Source organism: Diplotaxodon limnothrissa, linkage group LG23, assembly GCF_057381915.1.
Source record: "Diplotaxodon limnothrissa isolate DT_005_m linkage group LG23, D_limnothrissa_male_GT1.1, whole genome shotgun sequence".
NCBI classification, from domain to species: Eukaryota; Metazoa; Chordata; class Actinopteri; order Cichliformes; family Cichlidae; genus Diplotaxodon; species Diplotaxodon limnothrissa.
In genome coordinates, this window is record NC_140617.1 from 27,578,889 (window position 1) to 27,594,738 (window position 15,850).

The 15,850-nt window shown below is 45.0% G+C and overlaps 1 protein-coding gene across 5 annotated transcripts in view; it reads right to left on the bottom strand.

The window, feature by feature from the left end:
* The window catches only part of zeb2b (zinc finger E-box binding homeobox 2b), a 99,699-nt gene extending 90,728 nt beyond the window's left edge, over nucleotides 1–8,971 (bottom strand). For 4 of the 5 annotated variants that reach the window (XM_085347219.1, XM_085347217.1, XM_085347218.1 and 1 more), the window contains exons 1-2: nucleotides 8,659–8,971; nucleotides 7,115–7,255 (exon numbers count right to left, since the gene is read on the bottom strand). In XM_085347219.1, coding sequence (XP_085203345.1) covers nucleotides 7,115–7,187 — 73 coding nt within the window. In that variant the 5' untranslated portion in view covers nucleotides 7,188–7,255; nucleotides 8,659–8,971. Of the gene's footprint in view, nucleotides 1–7,114; nucleotides 7,256–8,445; nucleotides 8,526–8,658 lie in introns of those variants that run through there. The other variant, XM_085347216.1, reaches the window with a different exon arrangement.
* Nucleotides 8,972–15,850: the final 6,879 nt, after the last annotated feature.

Below are 15,850 nucleotides of genomic sequence, written 5' to 3' on the forward strand. Positions count from 1 at the left end.
CATCAAAGAGTGTGTGTGTGTGTGTTTCCTACTAAATGTGTGTGTGTGTGAGAGAGTGTGTGTACATGTGGCAGCGAGCAGGCGCTTGCAGATCAGCAGCGCCGACATCAGAGCAGAAAAACTGGAGGCTCCTTTCAACACTTGTTTGCACAAAGGTGTCATCTCTGAAGCAGCTGCCGCCAAATAAAAAAAACGGGGAGAGAAGAAGAAGAAATGGGGAAAAAATTATTTTAATAAATTATTTCATGAAGCTGTGCCCTGCTTTACACTTGACAGCAGCAGCGATAAGTCACGCACGCGTGCTAGCACACGAGCTCAAAGCAGCTGTGAGGTGTTTGCTCTTTTGATTAAATCTATATTTGATTCTTTGTTGCTCTATTAAGACTCAATCTTGTTTGTTAAAAGCGCTTCATAATCGGAGCTGACGCCTCGCCTCCCCCCCATTATGATCGATATTTGTGGTGTGTGTGTGGGGGGGGACTCTGAGCCGCAGTAGTCGTGATGAATGTGCAGAGAAACGGGACATTTTAGAAGAGTTGCCGTGCACACAGACGGCGCTGTTAGAAAAAAGGAAGTCAGTGTTTTTTAAGTTGTCTCTCCTTTCTTTCTTTCTCTTCGTCTTCTTTTTTTTCTGTTTTTTGCCTCTCCTCGCACCCCCCCCCCCCCCTCCTTCCTGTGTAATTATGAAATCTGAACGTTAGTTTACACCTGCTCAGCAACCTGTCGCCTGTCGCGCCCAGACTCCCTCGCAAATGGGAAAAAAGCCGTGGAAAGAATGTCGAAAAGCATTTTTAAAAAAAGAAAAAACAGAAAAATCACAGGCGTAGAAAATGCAACGACTGAATAAGTGCAAACAGCAGGAACGAGATGGAACGGATGGGCCAAATAAAGACTTTGCATCTTCACTTGAGAAAGACTCAAATGAGGCATGATATTTTTTTTAAGGGAAAAAAATGAGAAAATGCATGTTTTTTCCCTCCCTCCTCCTACCATCTTTCCTACGCGATGCATAAAACATGCCTGGGCTTAGGGTAAAGAGTGTAAATGAAAAGTCCAAATGCATGCAATTATTTGCCGGACCAGTGAAGTTTCAATTTCTGTGTTTGCTTTTTTTTTTTTATGTCCCCCCCAAAAAATGAGAGAGAAAAAACAAGAGGTGGAAGAAAACACGCATGGAGGCATGAAATAAAGTCAGGGAAGCAGGAGAAAGACATCTGAGTGCAACTTTTAGAGCGAGGAGGAGGGGGAGGGTGGAGGGGGAGTTGATAGGAGCTGTCAAATTCAGGGATGGTGGTGGTGGAATAAAAAAAAATAATAAGGAAGGAGGGGACAAGCCGGCTGCCACAAACACCTTGAAGTCTGTCACCTTTGCTCCATCTTTACTGCTGCCGCCGCCTTTACACCACCACAAACTGCCAGAGTCCAAGCAAACCGAGCTCGACCCTTACCGGCGGTTCAGGGAACAGATACAGTAAAAAGTTTTTTTTTTTAAAGAGTTGCTTTTCTTTGGTCTGACGTGTCATTGCAAGCGGGTTTAAAAGCATAAAGGCAAGTCAGAGAGGGGCAGAGTTGGCTCACTATTGGCTGATTCATGCCTCGGTGTTAGTCAGGCAACGGATCCCGGCCACCGCTCTCGCTTTCATCATTCTTGGCAGTTGCTTCGTGTTTGTGTGAGTGTGCATCAGCCCAAATACATTCTGCATGAAAAAATATATATATATGTGAGTCGAATTTTTTCAAAATTATGGGAATTTTATTTAACTAAACCCAGAAAACAAGAGAGGAGGAGGCGGCGGCAGGGATGGTCACAGCGCTCTCATGCAAAGCATTAACCCCTCCACCCCTGTTTTCTACAACGCACGGGTTAATATCGTGGCTGCCTGGTAAGGCATTATCCAGAACCTCTCCGAACAAAAGGCCCCTTTTGCAAACAGACTCGTATTCCTCTCTCTCTCCCCCCCCCCCATCCACCACCACCACCAACAAGCCCCAGTGTCCAAAGGTGTTTGCTGAAGTAAATCTGCCTAAATCCTGCGCAGCTTGGGCCAGTAGGGAGGGAGGGAAGGTGTACCGATAATCCTTCTTCTTAACCGAAAAGAAAGAGGAAAGAAAAAAAATAAAGAGAGGAAAGTTGTGGGTGAGGAAGGGATGAAAGGAAAACTGAAATCCAGATCACATGATACCCCCGCCTCTCCATCCATCCAACACTTTACAGCTCTGGCAATCCGACGATAACAGATAAATAATTAAAGACTGCGGCTACTATTTTATTTATTTATTTGAATTCACGTGCAAAGTTGCCGAGAAGTTGGTGCCAAACAGAGGAAGAAGAAGCAGAGGGAAAAAAAGCGCATCGTGCAGACACCTGCTCCCGACTCTTATCTCCTTCTTTGTGCACAATCCAATCGGTCGCAGCCAGGATCTTTTTCTTTTTTTTATACCTCTCTCTTCTTCTCCTCCTTCTTCTTAAGTGTGAGTGGCCACGAATAGTGTGGGCATCTCGTAACACTATCTGTCTGTCAGGAGGGGCCCGGGGACCCTTGCAATGGAGTAAGGGAGGCTATAAAAGGCTTGTAACCAGGGGACAACCAACAAACAACCACAAACACCCTAGTTATTTCTCTCCCACCACCCACCCACCTCTAGTTTTCCCCCCTTTCCTCGTCTCCCTTTTTTCTCTCCTCTCTCTCTCGCCCCCCTTTTCATCTCAGGCCCTTTTTTTTCTTCCTGATGCTGAATGCAAATGTGCGAGCCCTGCTGCTGGCGGCGAAAGGGGCTGAATTGTGATTAAGAGGGAGAAGAAGGAGGAGAAGAAGAAGGAGAAGAAGAAGGAGGAGAAGAGGAGCTCCTTTTCTTTGTTCCCCCCCACCCCTCTCTACTCTCCTCTTCCTCCCTCCCTCCTCCTCCCCCCGGGGGGATGTTTACCAGGAGAGACGCGGCGGATCAGATATGAAAGGCATTCAGGTCAGCATTGATGTGAGCGAAAGTGAAATCGTACCTAAGGCATTCCAAAGACCCGCGGTGTCAGGGGGTCCGGGCTCGCCGTGCCTCTGTGAGTGTGTGTTCTCTGGCCGCCAGGCGGAAAAAATATCTCCACACAAGTAGGCAGGGCGGTCGAGGAGGAAGGAGGAAGAAGAGGAGGAAGGAGTTTTTTTGGTTTTTTTAAGAAAAGAAGTGTAAAAAAAATGCCTTTTTTCCCCTGGGGTGTGTGGTGCGTGTGTGTGTGTCTGTGTGTGTGTGTGGGGGGGGGGGGGGGGGGGGGGGGGGGGGAGATATAATAATAAAAATTAAAAGAAGGTGGAGGAGGGAATTGATGAAAGTTTGCTGTCCTGCGTTTAGGATGAAGGTGAGATGATCATTAGCTTCTACCTCTCCTCCTTTTTTAAAAATATGTGTGTGTGTGTTGGGGGGGGGGGGGGGGGGGGGAGCCACAAGCCATGCTATTTGCTTTTATCTGCCTTATCAAAGCATGAAAAAAAAGAGGAAGAAGTCGAAGAAAAAAAAGTGCATGTGCTGCAGCCCGAGCAACATTCCTGATTTAATTCCTGGTGGAAAGCACACGCTAAGAGGAGCAGACATCACACCGCATCTCCGAAATAAATCCCAATCACAGGAATTTTATAAGGAATAAAAAGTCCCTCCTTTTCTATTTTCCTTTGAATATATTTTTGTTTATGTTTTTGCTTTTCCTCCCTCCACAGCAATCTCATTCACAGATATATTTAGCTCCGTGCAGGAGGAATATCGGGCCTCTCGATGCCGAAGCAGTGCAAGTGACAGGCAGGAGGCTCGGAGGAGTCGTCCCTGCCTGATGTCATCATTTCACTTAAAGAAAATAACGCACAGCTGAACTCTTTCTCTCTGTCCTTTCTTTCTTTCTTCTCCTGCTCTGTCTGCTGGTGCACAACAATCGCCAGCCCGTATGGGAATGGCAGCAGTGAATGGCGTGCCGTGGACACCCCCAGCCCCCCCCCCTTGTTCGCCACTATTGACGGTATAAACATGTAAATGAAACACATTACCGCTGACAATCAATTGTCCGCGAGCGCCCCGTGAAACCTCCTCCTCCTCACCCCCAACCTCTTCCTTCTCTTTTTGCTTAGTCGCCCTCACCCCCCTAAATTTTTGACTGCAGATGCTCCAAACACAACTTTAAAAAAAACAAGCAGAATAGAAGAAGAATAAAAAGATGGTTTCTTCCTCCATTTTACTCATAAATATGTGACAACATTCGCACAACTGAGGAGAAAGAGTCAGCAATAGATAGAGAGCAGGATTCGGACTGCTTCGGATTATGTAATAGGAGTATTTTGGAGGGCGAAGAATCACCGAAAAAGAAAAAAAGAAAAGGAAAAAAGAAAGCAGGACGGGAAAAGCACCTGCAACATCTGCAACATGTGTGTTTCCTCCTTCCTCCTCTCCTCGTGCAGGGAGTCCAAACTGCAAAAACAGAGTCGAGCTTTTCGTGGTTTCTTTTTTGTTTTTGATGCTGGTTGAGTAATAAGAAAATAAGGACAGGTGTGTGTATGTCTGTGTGTGTGTGTGTCCGTGTGTGTGTGTGTGTGTGTGTGAGTGTGTGTGCTGTCACAGCTGGATGTGACAAGCAACACCTGGCGAAGGCCAAACTCTCAAACGCTTCACGCTGCTGAGATCGAGTTTCACAGCAGGAAGAAGAGACCCTCTCTCTCTCTTCTCCCTCTCTCTGCGGTGGTTCTAACAGTCGTGTGAGAATAAAAAAATGTCATTTCTGCGCTTTTTCATAAAAAATATTTTCCTCGGAAATCTGCAAGAGAGGCGGGTTTTTTTTGGGAGAGGGATAAGTGGCGAACTGCGCTGTTAAATACCACATGACGTGAGAGCGAGGGCAGCAACTCCAACCCTGAAGGCCAACAGTCATCTGGAGGAGAATGTCAAAGAGGGGCTCCAAGAAAGCGCTCCACCGAAGAAGAGGAGGAGGAGGAGGAAGGGGTGTGTGTGTGTGTGTTATTTCTATTTTTAAAAAAATAGTAAAAAAAAAACATAACAAAACAGGTGGCACACAAATTAGAATTAGCGCACCGCCGCCTCAGAGACACCAGCTCTAATTCAACGTATATCGCATTTGTGTACATTCATCTGATTTGCCAGTTAGTGCGCCTAACTCGACATCCATCTGCTGGAATATTTAGCATTCCTCCTTCTTCTTCTTCTTCATTTTTAAATCTGTGTTTTGTTTTTAAGTGTGGCAGCCGAGCCGTAAACAAACCGCCATCCCCTCCGAGCGACCCGAGCCCGGGCAGGAAGAGGACAGAGAGGAGAGAGTGGCCAAGCCTCAATAAGCCTCTGAATTCCCAGAGGAGGGGGGTTGGGGGGGGTGGGGGGTGAGGGGTTGAGGAGTGAGGAGGAAGAAGGGAATAGTAGGGGGGGGTGTCATCAGAGAGGGCTTGTTTGACTTTTTTTTTTTAATAAATGTACTTTCTTTTAAAATAAGGAAAGAAGAAGAAGAAGAAGACGGGAATACGCTGCATGCTTTCCCTACAACGGATAAAAATAATCTCCCTGCAGCCGTGCCAGAGCTCCGTCAGGTTTAAGGGTGTGAAAATGATATTTGTGCTCCTATTATTATTATTATTATTTTTATTTCCTTTTTAACCAAAACAGGTGGCCAAGGCTAAAATGCACACACACACACACACACACACACACACCATCACATCTCTTCCGTCCTTGTTATTCCATCTTGCCGCAGATCCAGAACGTGAGAGATCTCCTGCACTGTTGTGAGGCTCTTTAAGCGTGGAACAAAATGCTTGTCTGCCATCGATTGTGCGGGATCAATAAGTGAAATCTGATCTAGATAAATAACCTGTGGGGGCACAGTTTTCTCTCTCTCTCTGTCTTTCCTTTCTTTTAAAATTAAAAACTGCAAATAAAAACCTGCTGAATCACACACACTTACACACACACACACTCTCTCTCTCTGAGCCTGTATGGAATAATCAGGAATAACGGGGGCCAGGAAATGTCACTGCAGATTTGCCTCTTGTGGGGAAAAGTGTGGTGCAGTCAAATGGAGGAAGAAAAGCAACAAATCTCCACCTCCAGCGCTCCCCAGTCCAGACCCAATTAATGTCCAGCATTTATCGGACATGTCACCCTATTTATACAAGCCTCTCGTGCTGCCTTCACTTACTGATAGGAAAATAAAGTTGTTGTTGTTGTTGTTGTTTTTTTAATCGTTTAAAAAAAATTCAAAAAAGGAAAAAAGTGAACCAGAGAAGCCAAGTGCCACCTCCTGTGAGATATGTCCCGGAAAAGCAGCGACAGTGAGGCGTTCAAAGACTTCGAAAAATACTAATGAAAAAGAAAGAATATAAAGGCCCATTAGCGTGGATTTATTATAGAAATAGAGGGGGAAAGTGTGTGTGTGTTTTTGTGTGTGGTGGTCACGGAGTGCCAGCGCGTGGATTAAAAACTCAAAGTCACAAGACTGGACTTTTTTTCCTCCACAGCCAGTGACCACTACACTCAGGCAGACACTCAGTCCTCCCCCATGGCCGATTTTTCTTGTCTTTTCTCTTTTTTTCCCCAAAGAGAAAGCAGCCGGCAACCGCCAAACTTTCCAACATCCACAAGTTTATTCTCACTATTTAACATTTTTGGACTTTTTTTTTGTTTTGTTTTTTTCAACACAAGCCTCCTGACAATCTTCACCCCCTCCACCCTCCCCCTCGCTTCACCACAATTAAAAGCCGCTATTATTTCAAATTATAAATAACTAAAAAAAATAAAATAAAATAAAAAAAGGACAGAGAAACTGAATCCTAGGACGCATTTACGCACACTTTCTCTCCCGGGGTAACGCTCTCTTTACATCCACGCGTAAAAACTAAATAAAGTAAATAGTCATAATAATTTATTTTTTAAGCCCGAATGAACGCGGACTCTCTCTCTCTCTCTCACACACACACACACACACCCCTGAACCGCAGCGAGAAGCCTTGAAAGCGGGCTTACATCCAAAGATACCACCACCTCTACACTACACACACACACACACACACACAACCACCACCATCACTAACACCACAACAACAACAGCAGCAGCTTTGCGTCCCGTCATCTTTTCTCTTACCGTTTTTCCGTCTCGGGTTGGCTTGTTTTCGCCTCTTACACCTGGGGCCATCCGCCATGATCTCCTGCTTCATTGATAAGTGTGTGTGTGGGATCAGATGGCAGCTCGCATGGACTCGATTCCTTGATTTCAGCTTGAGATCTGAAAACACACACAGACACACACACCAGCACCAACAATGTGAGTTGGGGTGAAGGGAAGGAGGAGGTAGTGGTGGTGGTGGTGAAGTAGTAGAAGGAGGAGGAGGAGGGGTGTGAGAGTGATCCACATCCACTTGCGCCCCGGACGAGAAGCTGAAAATGCGTGTTGGATCGGAGGGACAGATCGTTTCAAAGAGAGAGAGGAGGAAAGAAAAAATGGGAGAAATAGGGGAAAGGAAGGAGAGGAGAGGAGCGGTGAGGTGGAGGGTGGGGGGGAGATCCGTGTCCGTCTAATTTAGATTTTCAGCTGATCGGCTCAGAGATCAGGGCTGAGGACGAGAAGCGGAATTCTTCTTATTTAAAATCAGGAAAGTTTCACAGCCCGCTCTCTACCTCCTCCTCTCCGTTGTAAGCAAAATATTAAAAAAAAATCCACTTCTTTTAATTAAACTTCAAAACAATCATTTTCTAGTTTTTTGCGCTTTTTTAGGGAGAACAAACTCACATTTCAGTCACTCTGTTCTTTTAAAAACGGAGGGCTTTCCCTGGGATTTAAAAGTCACGCAACACCCGATAAACACTTGAGCAAAAATTGCTCTTTCAGGTTTAATAAAGTGAATCCAAACTCTGCTAATAAATAACAGATGGACGGGGGGGGGGGGGGGAGATAATTGTTCAAATGTGCCAAAAGAAGAAGAAGAAGAAAGAGGAGAGAGGAAAGAAAGCTTTAAGGCACAAATGGCGCATAAACATAAAAGTAGAAGAAGCGATTAGAGCCAAATTGCGCGTTTCGCCTGCGAATCTATCAGCGCAAATCGCCGTTACTGGGAAAAGTGGGTATTGGAGTGGAGAGCTGAGTGAGCGAGCGAGTGGGAGAAATGGTTCAAATAAGATCCAGAACGAGAGGAAATAAATAAATGAATAAAAAAAACAAAGACACCCGTACGGAATCGCCTTTTTTTTCTCCGGGTCTCCGGGGCTGTGCGGCGACAGACGCCCGACAAAAAGCAGCTTCTCCCCGACTGTCACAACCCCGCAGGACGCCTCTACAGGACACCGCGGAGGGAGACGGCGAGCAGAGCGCAGGGAGGCGTGTGTCTGCGTGTGTGTGTGGGAAAAATGTAAAAAGCGGATGGATTTTTTTTCCTTTAAAGAAAATAAAATAAATAATTTTTTTAAACCCAAGCGCACCTTTCTCCACCTGCGCAGGTAAGTCGAAGTTTCGGAGCTCCCAAACTCTGGCGCGAGCGCGTGGAAGTTGTAATATCCGACACAATTTGTCCGCGAGACAGCGAGCGACAGCGCGAGAGCGACAGAGAGAGAGAGAAAGAGAGAGAGCGCGAGAGAGGAGGAATATAAAAGAAAAAAAGAGTGGAAATGATAGAAAAGTAAGGATGCACATACCTGCTCGGCTCTGTTTTTTCTCTTTTGGGTTTTTCTTTTTGTTGTTTTGTTCTTTTTTTTTTTTTTGCTTTTTTTTTTAAAGGAGGGTCCAGAGGCTTCTTTTTGCGGGGAAGAGGAGCTGCGAGGACGGGCTGATAGCGGGAGCTTGGCGGCGGTGAGCGGGTCCTGTTCCACCGGTGTTGATAAAGCCTTAGAAATAAAAGCCTTAGAAATAGTTGGGAGGAGGGAGGGACCGCTATTCCTGCTAGGGCAGGTTTACAACTGATGTCTTACACCCACTCCAGGAAACAAACCTGGGTAGGGACTGACGTGTTACGCCTCTTCTAATGACATTTTTTTTTCCCTTTCCACCTCCTTTTCTTTGCCGTGCAAACACACAGAGAGAGGAGAAGCCCCCTGAAACGCACGCCACCTATCTTCACGGGAGGGGATAATTGAGGAGAGCCAAACGTGAGCATCTTTCTGGGCTCAAGTTCCCCCCCCCCTCTCTCTCTCTCTCTCTCTCTCTACCCTCCCTCCCTCTCTCTCTTCTTCTTCGTCTTCTTTTTTTCCCTTTTTTCTTCTTCTTATTTTTTTGGAGCGTGAAACCAACTATGTCGGGCTTCGACACGGAGTAAGAACCAGGCGACAGTGAGTGTACTTCTTTTTTTAACCCCTGTCTTCTGAGTGTTTGTGTTGCAGAGAGAAGATAGGTGGAGGAGGTGAGGAGGTGGTGGTGGTTGGGGGAGGGGGGGCAAAAGGAAAAAAAACTCATAAGGATGATTCATTTTTATATGTGTTCGCTCGTGGAAATGTGTGCCTGTTGTTAGGAGTAATGTGGTTTAAGTCGCAGAAACAGGAGAGGGATGCTGGAGCTGGGGGGGGGGGGGGCAGTTACATGTGTTCTGTATTTAATTATTATTATTATTATTATTTTGTAATTGGCTGCAAAAGATTGGCGGATGTTCGGTTTTTATTTACGCTGTAAATATGTAAATTTGGTGAAAACGCAGCTTTTCCTCAATTTTATTAGTTTTTGGGTTCTGAAAAAATGTTTTCGTTTTTTAGTTAAAAATGTTAGAAATGATCATTTTCTTGTTTTCGGCTCGTCTTAATTCTTTTATTTTTTTCCCCCTCATATTTATTTTTTGATCCTTTTGGAACAAGTTTTATTCTTTTTTTTGCGGTTCGTTTCTGGAGGTGTGTTTAAATCAATGCACCTGCGCGCAAACTCGGCGCATTATCCAACTTAAAAAACTGAAAATAAAACACGAAAAAAAATAGTCCCATGTTTGCCGGTTTGCAGGAGTCCTCGCCGTTTGTTCCCCCGATGCTTGCCGCGCAGCCTCGGCGCGTGTGTGAAGGCAGGGGGGGAAATCAATACATTTTTTTCTGTTTGTTTGTTTTTATTTAAAAAAAAAATAAAAAAAAGACCCCAACTGGAATAAAGTGAGTGTGATGTCACACCGCCACAGCCGCACGAGCCCGCGCAGGAATATCAGAGGAATATTCCGGGATGGTTCGAGTGATTTTTCCCTCTCTGTCTGTGTGTGTGTTTCTGGACGCCACTTAACAGGATGAATCCCGCATTTATTACAGAAGTCAACCATCTCTGCACCACTCACAGAGAGAGAGAGAGAGAGAAAGAGAGAGAGAGGGAGGGAGAGAGGGAGGAAGCTCCACCTTTGCAGTGCTCTGATTGGTTATGTAAATAAAGCATTATTTTGCGTCCTGTCCTCCCTGCAGTTCGCCACTGTATGGCTAATTAAATCATCAATCAAGGGGCTGAACTGGATGATTTACCCCCACCTCACCTCAACCTCCCCATCACCTCCACCACCTCCACCCCTATGCCCCCCCCCCCAACACTCACACCAAAAAAACAAAACAAAAACATCAGAGGTTGCAAAAGAAACTTTTGCATAGAAACCCCTCCTCTGTGTTATTGTTATTATTATTATTGTTGTTGTTGTCTGCAAGGAGAGGAAGTGTCCTCTCTCTCTCATTATTTTTGTTTTTCTGTATTTTTTTAATCACTTCCATCGTTTCTTCTCGTCTCCTTCCTTAAACCCTGATGAGGATGATGTCGTAGGAGGAAGACAAGGAACCTGAGCATGACGAGGACCAGCGAAGCTGCTTCGCCCCCCGTTGCTGTTGCTGCTCGGGGTCCAGAGTGGTTCTGGTTCCGGGTGAATTGTTGTCACGTGTAATTTGCTACCACGGTGTAAACCAAGCAGTCACGCCATAATCACCCCACCCCACCCCCTTTTTCCTCCTCTTTCACTCTCTCTCTTACACACACACACACACACTTGAACCGCAGCTCCAACTCTGCCCCCACTGAGTGGCACCTCTCCCACACCCCCACCCCTCCATCGTCCGTGGGGCCACCACATATTCACCGTGAAAACGGATTACAGTCGGTGTGTGACCTATAGGGGGACCTTGTGCTTAATGAATATATTGGTTTCAATGAAGGGAGGGGAGGGGAAGGGGGGGGGTACCCGAAACAACACATGCATGATTCATCATTTTGTGTGTGTGCGCATTACCTGCAGAATAAAAAGTGTGAGATAACTGTGCAGGTTTGAAGTGAAAATGATCAAAACGTGTTTTTTATGGCTTTTTTTCTTTTCTGGAAATAAAAACAAGAACATTTCGCAGCACATTACCCACTGTTGCTTTTTCTTTTGGCTTTCTTTCTTTCTTTTTTCTGTTGTTCCTCCTTCCTGAAGTTGAATTGTTGCCCCAGAAAAATCAATAAGTGGGAAATTCACTTGGGTTTTAATGGTTTTTAATGTCCGACGCCTAAATTGGAGCTCTGCAGTTCTGCAGCTGCCCGCCTCAGGCGTGACTGCTGATTACCGAGATTATAATCCTAATTTTCTCTCCCAGCCTCAGTGTGTGTGTGTGTGGGAGAGAGAGAGAAGGCCCACTTTTAGTTTTTTTCGACGGTGTAAACACACAAAGACAGCAGTGCAGAGGCTTCTGCAGGAACGTCTCGCAGTATTTGGAGGATCTGTCGGTCTAATTACGGCTTCTGTTTGTGCGACTGCTGAGCAGTCGGGTTACGCTCGCTGTCAGCTGCTGTTACAAAAAAAAGAGAGAGAGAAAAAACCCTCCGTGTTAATAATAACAAACGTCACTCATAGGATGCAATTTTGAGATCACAGGCGGCGAATGGGGGAGGTCAGAGGTCAAAGCAGCTGACTTTTAGTGGGTTTTCTGCAGATCGTTTTTGCCCACAGCGACTGAGTCCTCAGAAGATTTCACGTAAACGACCACAAATCAAACCTACAAAAGGCGGCGTATTTACCGCTAATGGGGCAGGAGAAAAAAATCAGCAATAAGAAGCCGAATCAGAGGCAGAGATGCGTGCTGTGCTTCAAGCAAAAAAATTCAAAATAAATAAAATAATAATAAGAAAAAGCACTTTGCTGGAATTAAAGAAGAATCTGTGATAGACGCTATTCGGTGTTACTTTCACCCGATGCTGCGAACTTCCTGCTCTAGAAGAAGCGTGCAGGGAGTCCGTCTGTAACAAGCTGACCTGTTAGACACGTTCGTGCACTTGCGGCTTAACTTCTGTCCGTGCAGGTATCCTTTGAGAAGTGATCCTCTTACAGCTTACTTTTAAACCCCACCCTTATTCTCAAAAGCTTTTACAAACATGGAATCTTTTTCTCTTTTTTTGCCTTGTGAAAATTTAATCTGCAATCTCTCTGAAAGAAAACAGAGACTACACACACACACACACACACACACACACACACACACACACACACACACACACATATGTGCTAATATTTACTTCTCCTCTGGCTTCCAATTGTTCAATCAATCAAGGTTTTGTTTTAGGTTTGTAAAAATTTGCATGTGATTTTGTCCTTTGAAAATATTAATTTGCATACCTCTGTCAGTGTAAATGTGTTTGTACTTATATTAATTTCTACTCGGTGCTCACACACCCCACACACACGATGAGGGATCTGTCAGCAGCAGTCTGAGGTTCAGTATTTTTGCCCGGGGACGCTCCGACCTCTCGATTAGAAGACGGCTAGATCTTCATCCTGGAAGCTTCCTGATTTCGTGTCGGGTGGTGTTCTCCAGTCTCTCAGTGTAACGGTGTGCACTCACGCTAAACGGACAAGGAGGAAGCAAAAAATAAAGTCTTAATGTGCCTAATATAATAAAAATATAATATTATAATCTGCACTAACTGAATAAAATACAAACCCTAACCCTCACAAAAAAGGTGATTTTTGGGGGGAGTGGGCTTTTGAAAATTATTATTCTCAGTCTTTGCAATCAGGGAACTAAAACAAATTATTATTTATATTATTTTTACATTTACACCCCCTAAAAAAAAATCAGATGCCATTTGTCTCAGACATGGTTGGGATTAGGGTCACACACTGAGGATTACAGGTGTGCTACAACCCACTCCATCCCCGCTTTTGCCTGCAAATTGCACCCTTCGCTCTGGTGTAAATCACATCAATTAATCTGGAATAGTGTAAATAACTAAGAAAAAACCCTCCAGGATCTACGTCGACCTGTTTCCAACCTTAAATGACCAAACAACTCCCGTCTCCTCCCTGATTGGTGTGGTCGCTTGTGTTACAGCCGTGCCCGCTCTCCCCTCTCCGTGGCCGACATCACTGGCCATCTGACACCGCCGGTGTGTGCGTGTGGTTATTAACAAGGCCCACAATGTGCTAGGGATATATTTGCAGGGATCAACGTGTCTGTGTGCGTCTCTGGTTTTTGCTGCACGCTGAAATAAGGCAAGAAGGGAGCGAGAGAGAAGGATGCCATTGCAGAACACGCCTCGGGACTGTTGCATGTACATGCTGTGCATTCAACAACTCAGCCGCCAGGCGTCCCTGATTATTGGCCTAATTTAGTACTGTGAGCGTCACGTGACGCAGCGGTGATGAATCTATGCCCAGTCCGGCAGCAGCAGCATCATCAGTAGCAGAAGCAGCTCAACCAAACCTGTTACAATATGAGGGGAATACTCATTGTGGTCGATTGTGCGTGCTGTTCTCTTATGGTTTAATTTCAGGGAGAAATAAAAGAGTGTTGCATGACAGTGATGCATTCGGGTGTGTCTGTTATCTAAAACTGACCTGTGCCGCTCAGATCTGCACCGCGAGAGCTGTAGAATCAGCCTCGTGGAGGATGACGGTGAGGGGGTGATACGCCTCATTTTGGGTCGCCGAGAGGAGTTTCACTGCTGATGACACATCAAAGAGAGAGGAAGAGAGAGGAAAGGTTTTATGTGACTACAGATCAGGTTAAAGATGCCAGACAGCAGACACATTCGGGCCAAAGCTGAGCTCGTTTTGGCACCGACGCCTCAGTCGGGGAATTGCAAGTGTCACGACACACCGATATCCATCCATTAAGGAGTGGAGCTGATGCCGAGAAAACGCTGTCAGTCGATGCCAATGCCCAGATTTGGGCGAAACTTTCAACGCTATCTGCAGTTACGCACAACTGACACGATGGAGGTCAAAGGTCAAGACGGAGGACGATCCCGACGCTGATGCATTTGGCTTGAAGCTGCTGAAACTGCTGTTTCGTGCCCACAGTTAATAGTTTAATTATTGGCAAAAACAAATCTGACACTTTTCCAAGCAAAACAATGATTCAGCGTTTCCCTCTCAGTTTGGTTCATGACATCAAAGCAGAAAATAGCCTTACAAAGAATTCTGTCCGACATGGGAAGCCGAAACTCCCCAGGGAGAAATGAGAGATTCAGATGAAATTCAGGGTAATCGCGAAGTAGCATTAGTACAAATGTCCCAGTAACATAACTACTGTTCAGTTCTGTACAGAAAATCCCCCACTCCTATAAAAACTGCTATTTTGAATATGAGTGACAATACACATAACTAAAAAATCATAGACGGTATATAAAGAATGGCAACTGTAACGTTTCTCATTGGTTTACAGACTATTTAGTTTTTTCTCTATCACCATATTGGTTTGCAAACACATCACACACATTTGCAACTTTTGACCTAAAACATTCTTTTTTTAATTTATTTTTTTAAACCATAATTTATCAAAATTATTATCATGTTGTAGTAAATTAGACTAGAAAGTAGCAAATTACCCTAAAAACTAATTAGGAAAGTAAGTAAGTGAGAAGTAAGCCTGTTTTTTTCAGGCTTCTCTACAACTAGAGGAGTCACCCTCCTGCTTTTTGCACATTTGTGCACTGGTTTCACTCTTCAAACGAAGAGGTGATAGCCACCCTCTTTATACCGGCTATGCAAAAAATCTGAATTTTAAAACATGCCATAAAACAGTTGTCTAACTACACAGAATCATTGTACATTTGATAAACATGGTTTCCATCATAATCCTACCTAATCCGTAAGTGCTGTTAGGGTCGGCTTTCCTTGTTAATGATTGCGAGGCCATAGCTACACCTGGCTTTGCCACGAATTCTTCGCGAATTCTTCGCCAATAAGATACATTTGAAGCACTGATCAATGATCGATGAATGATAGTACAGTGAGCCAGGCTGCTGATCAATCTAGAACTCGGGTAAACCAGAGGGTAGGGTTAGGACTAACCCTAACCCTACTTTCTAACCATGTGTGAGAATACGTGCTTTATGTATAATATGTGCAACTACATACCAGGGCCTCTTTGCAACCCCTGGGGTGGCTGTAGCTCAGGTGATTGTGCAGGTCATCCTCTAATTGGATGTCAAATGTCAGCTGCATCCACCCACCAGTCCATTTACCATTTATTTCTGGTCACTAGGGAAAACCGTCCATTCCTCAACTAGTTGGCAAGCAGTTCCTGGGAGTCGAATCAGTTGCAAGGAGGATGTCACGTGACTGCTTTGATGACAGCAGATTTTTTCTGTTGAACATTGTTTGCATAGAAAACACCGACTTCTTGGCAACTAGGCACTGAGTGGTGTGAATCATGAAAAAGAGCGACTCAAAGAATATATGTGTGTGTGTGTGACAATTACATTTAAATACCAATTTGATCAATCACAAACTGACAGCACGCTGACTCCATCGTATTTTACGACTGAGTTGATGTACCAGGGTTGCTCTGAGGACGTCAACTGACCACAAGTCATTGCAGGACTTGTCAGGATCACAAGTTCATTGCACTCGGCCGCCATAATTGTGGTCGTGCCGCTGCCTGTGTGATTGTAGCATTAAGCAGCATTTGTTCT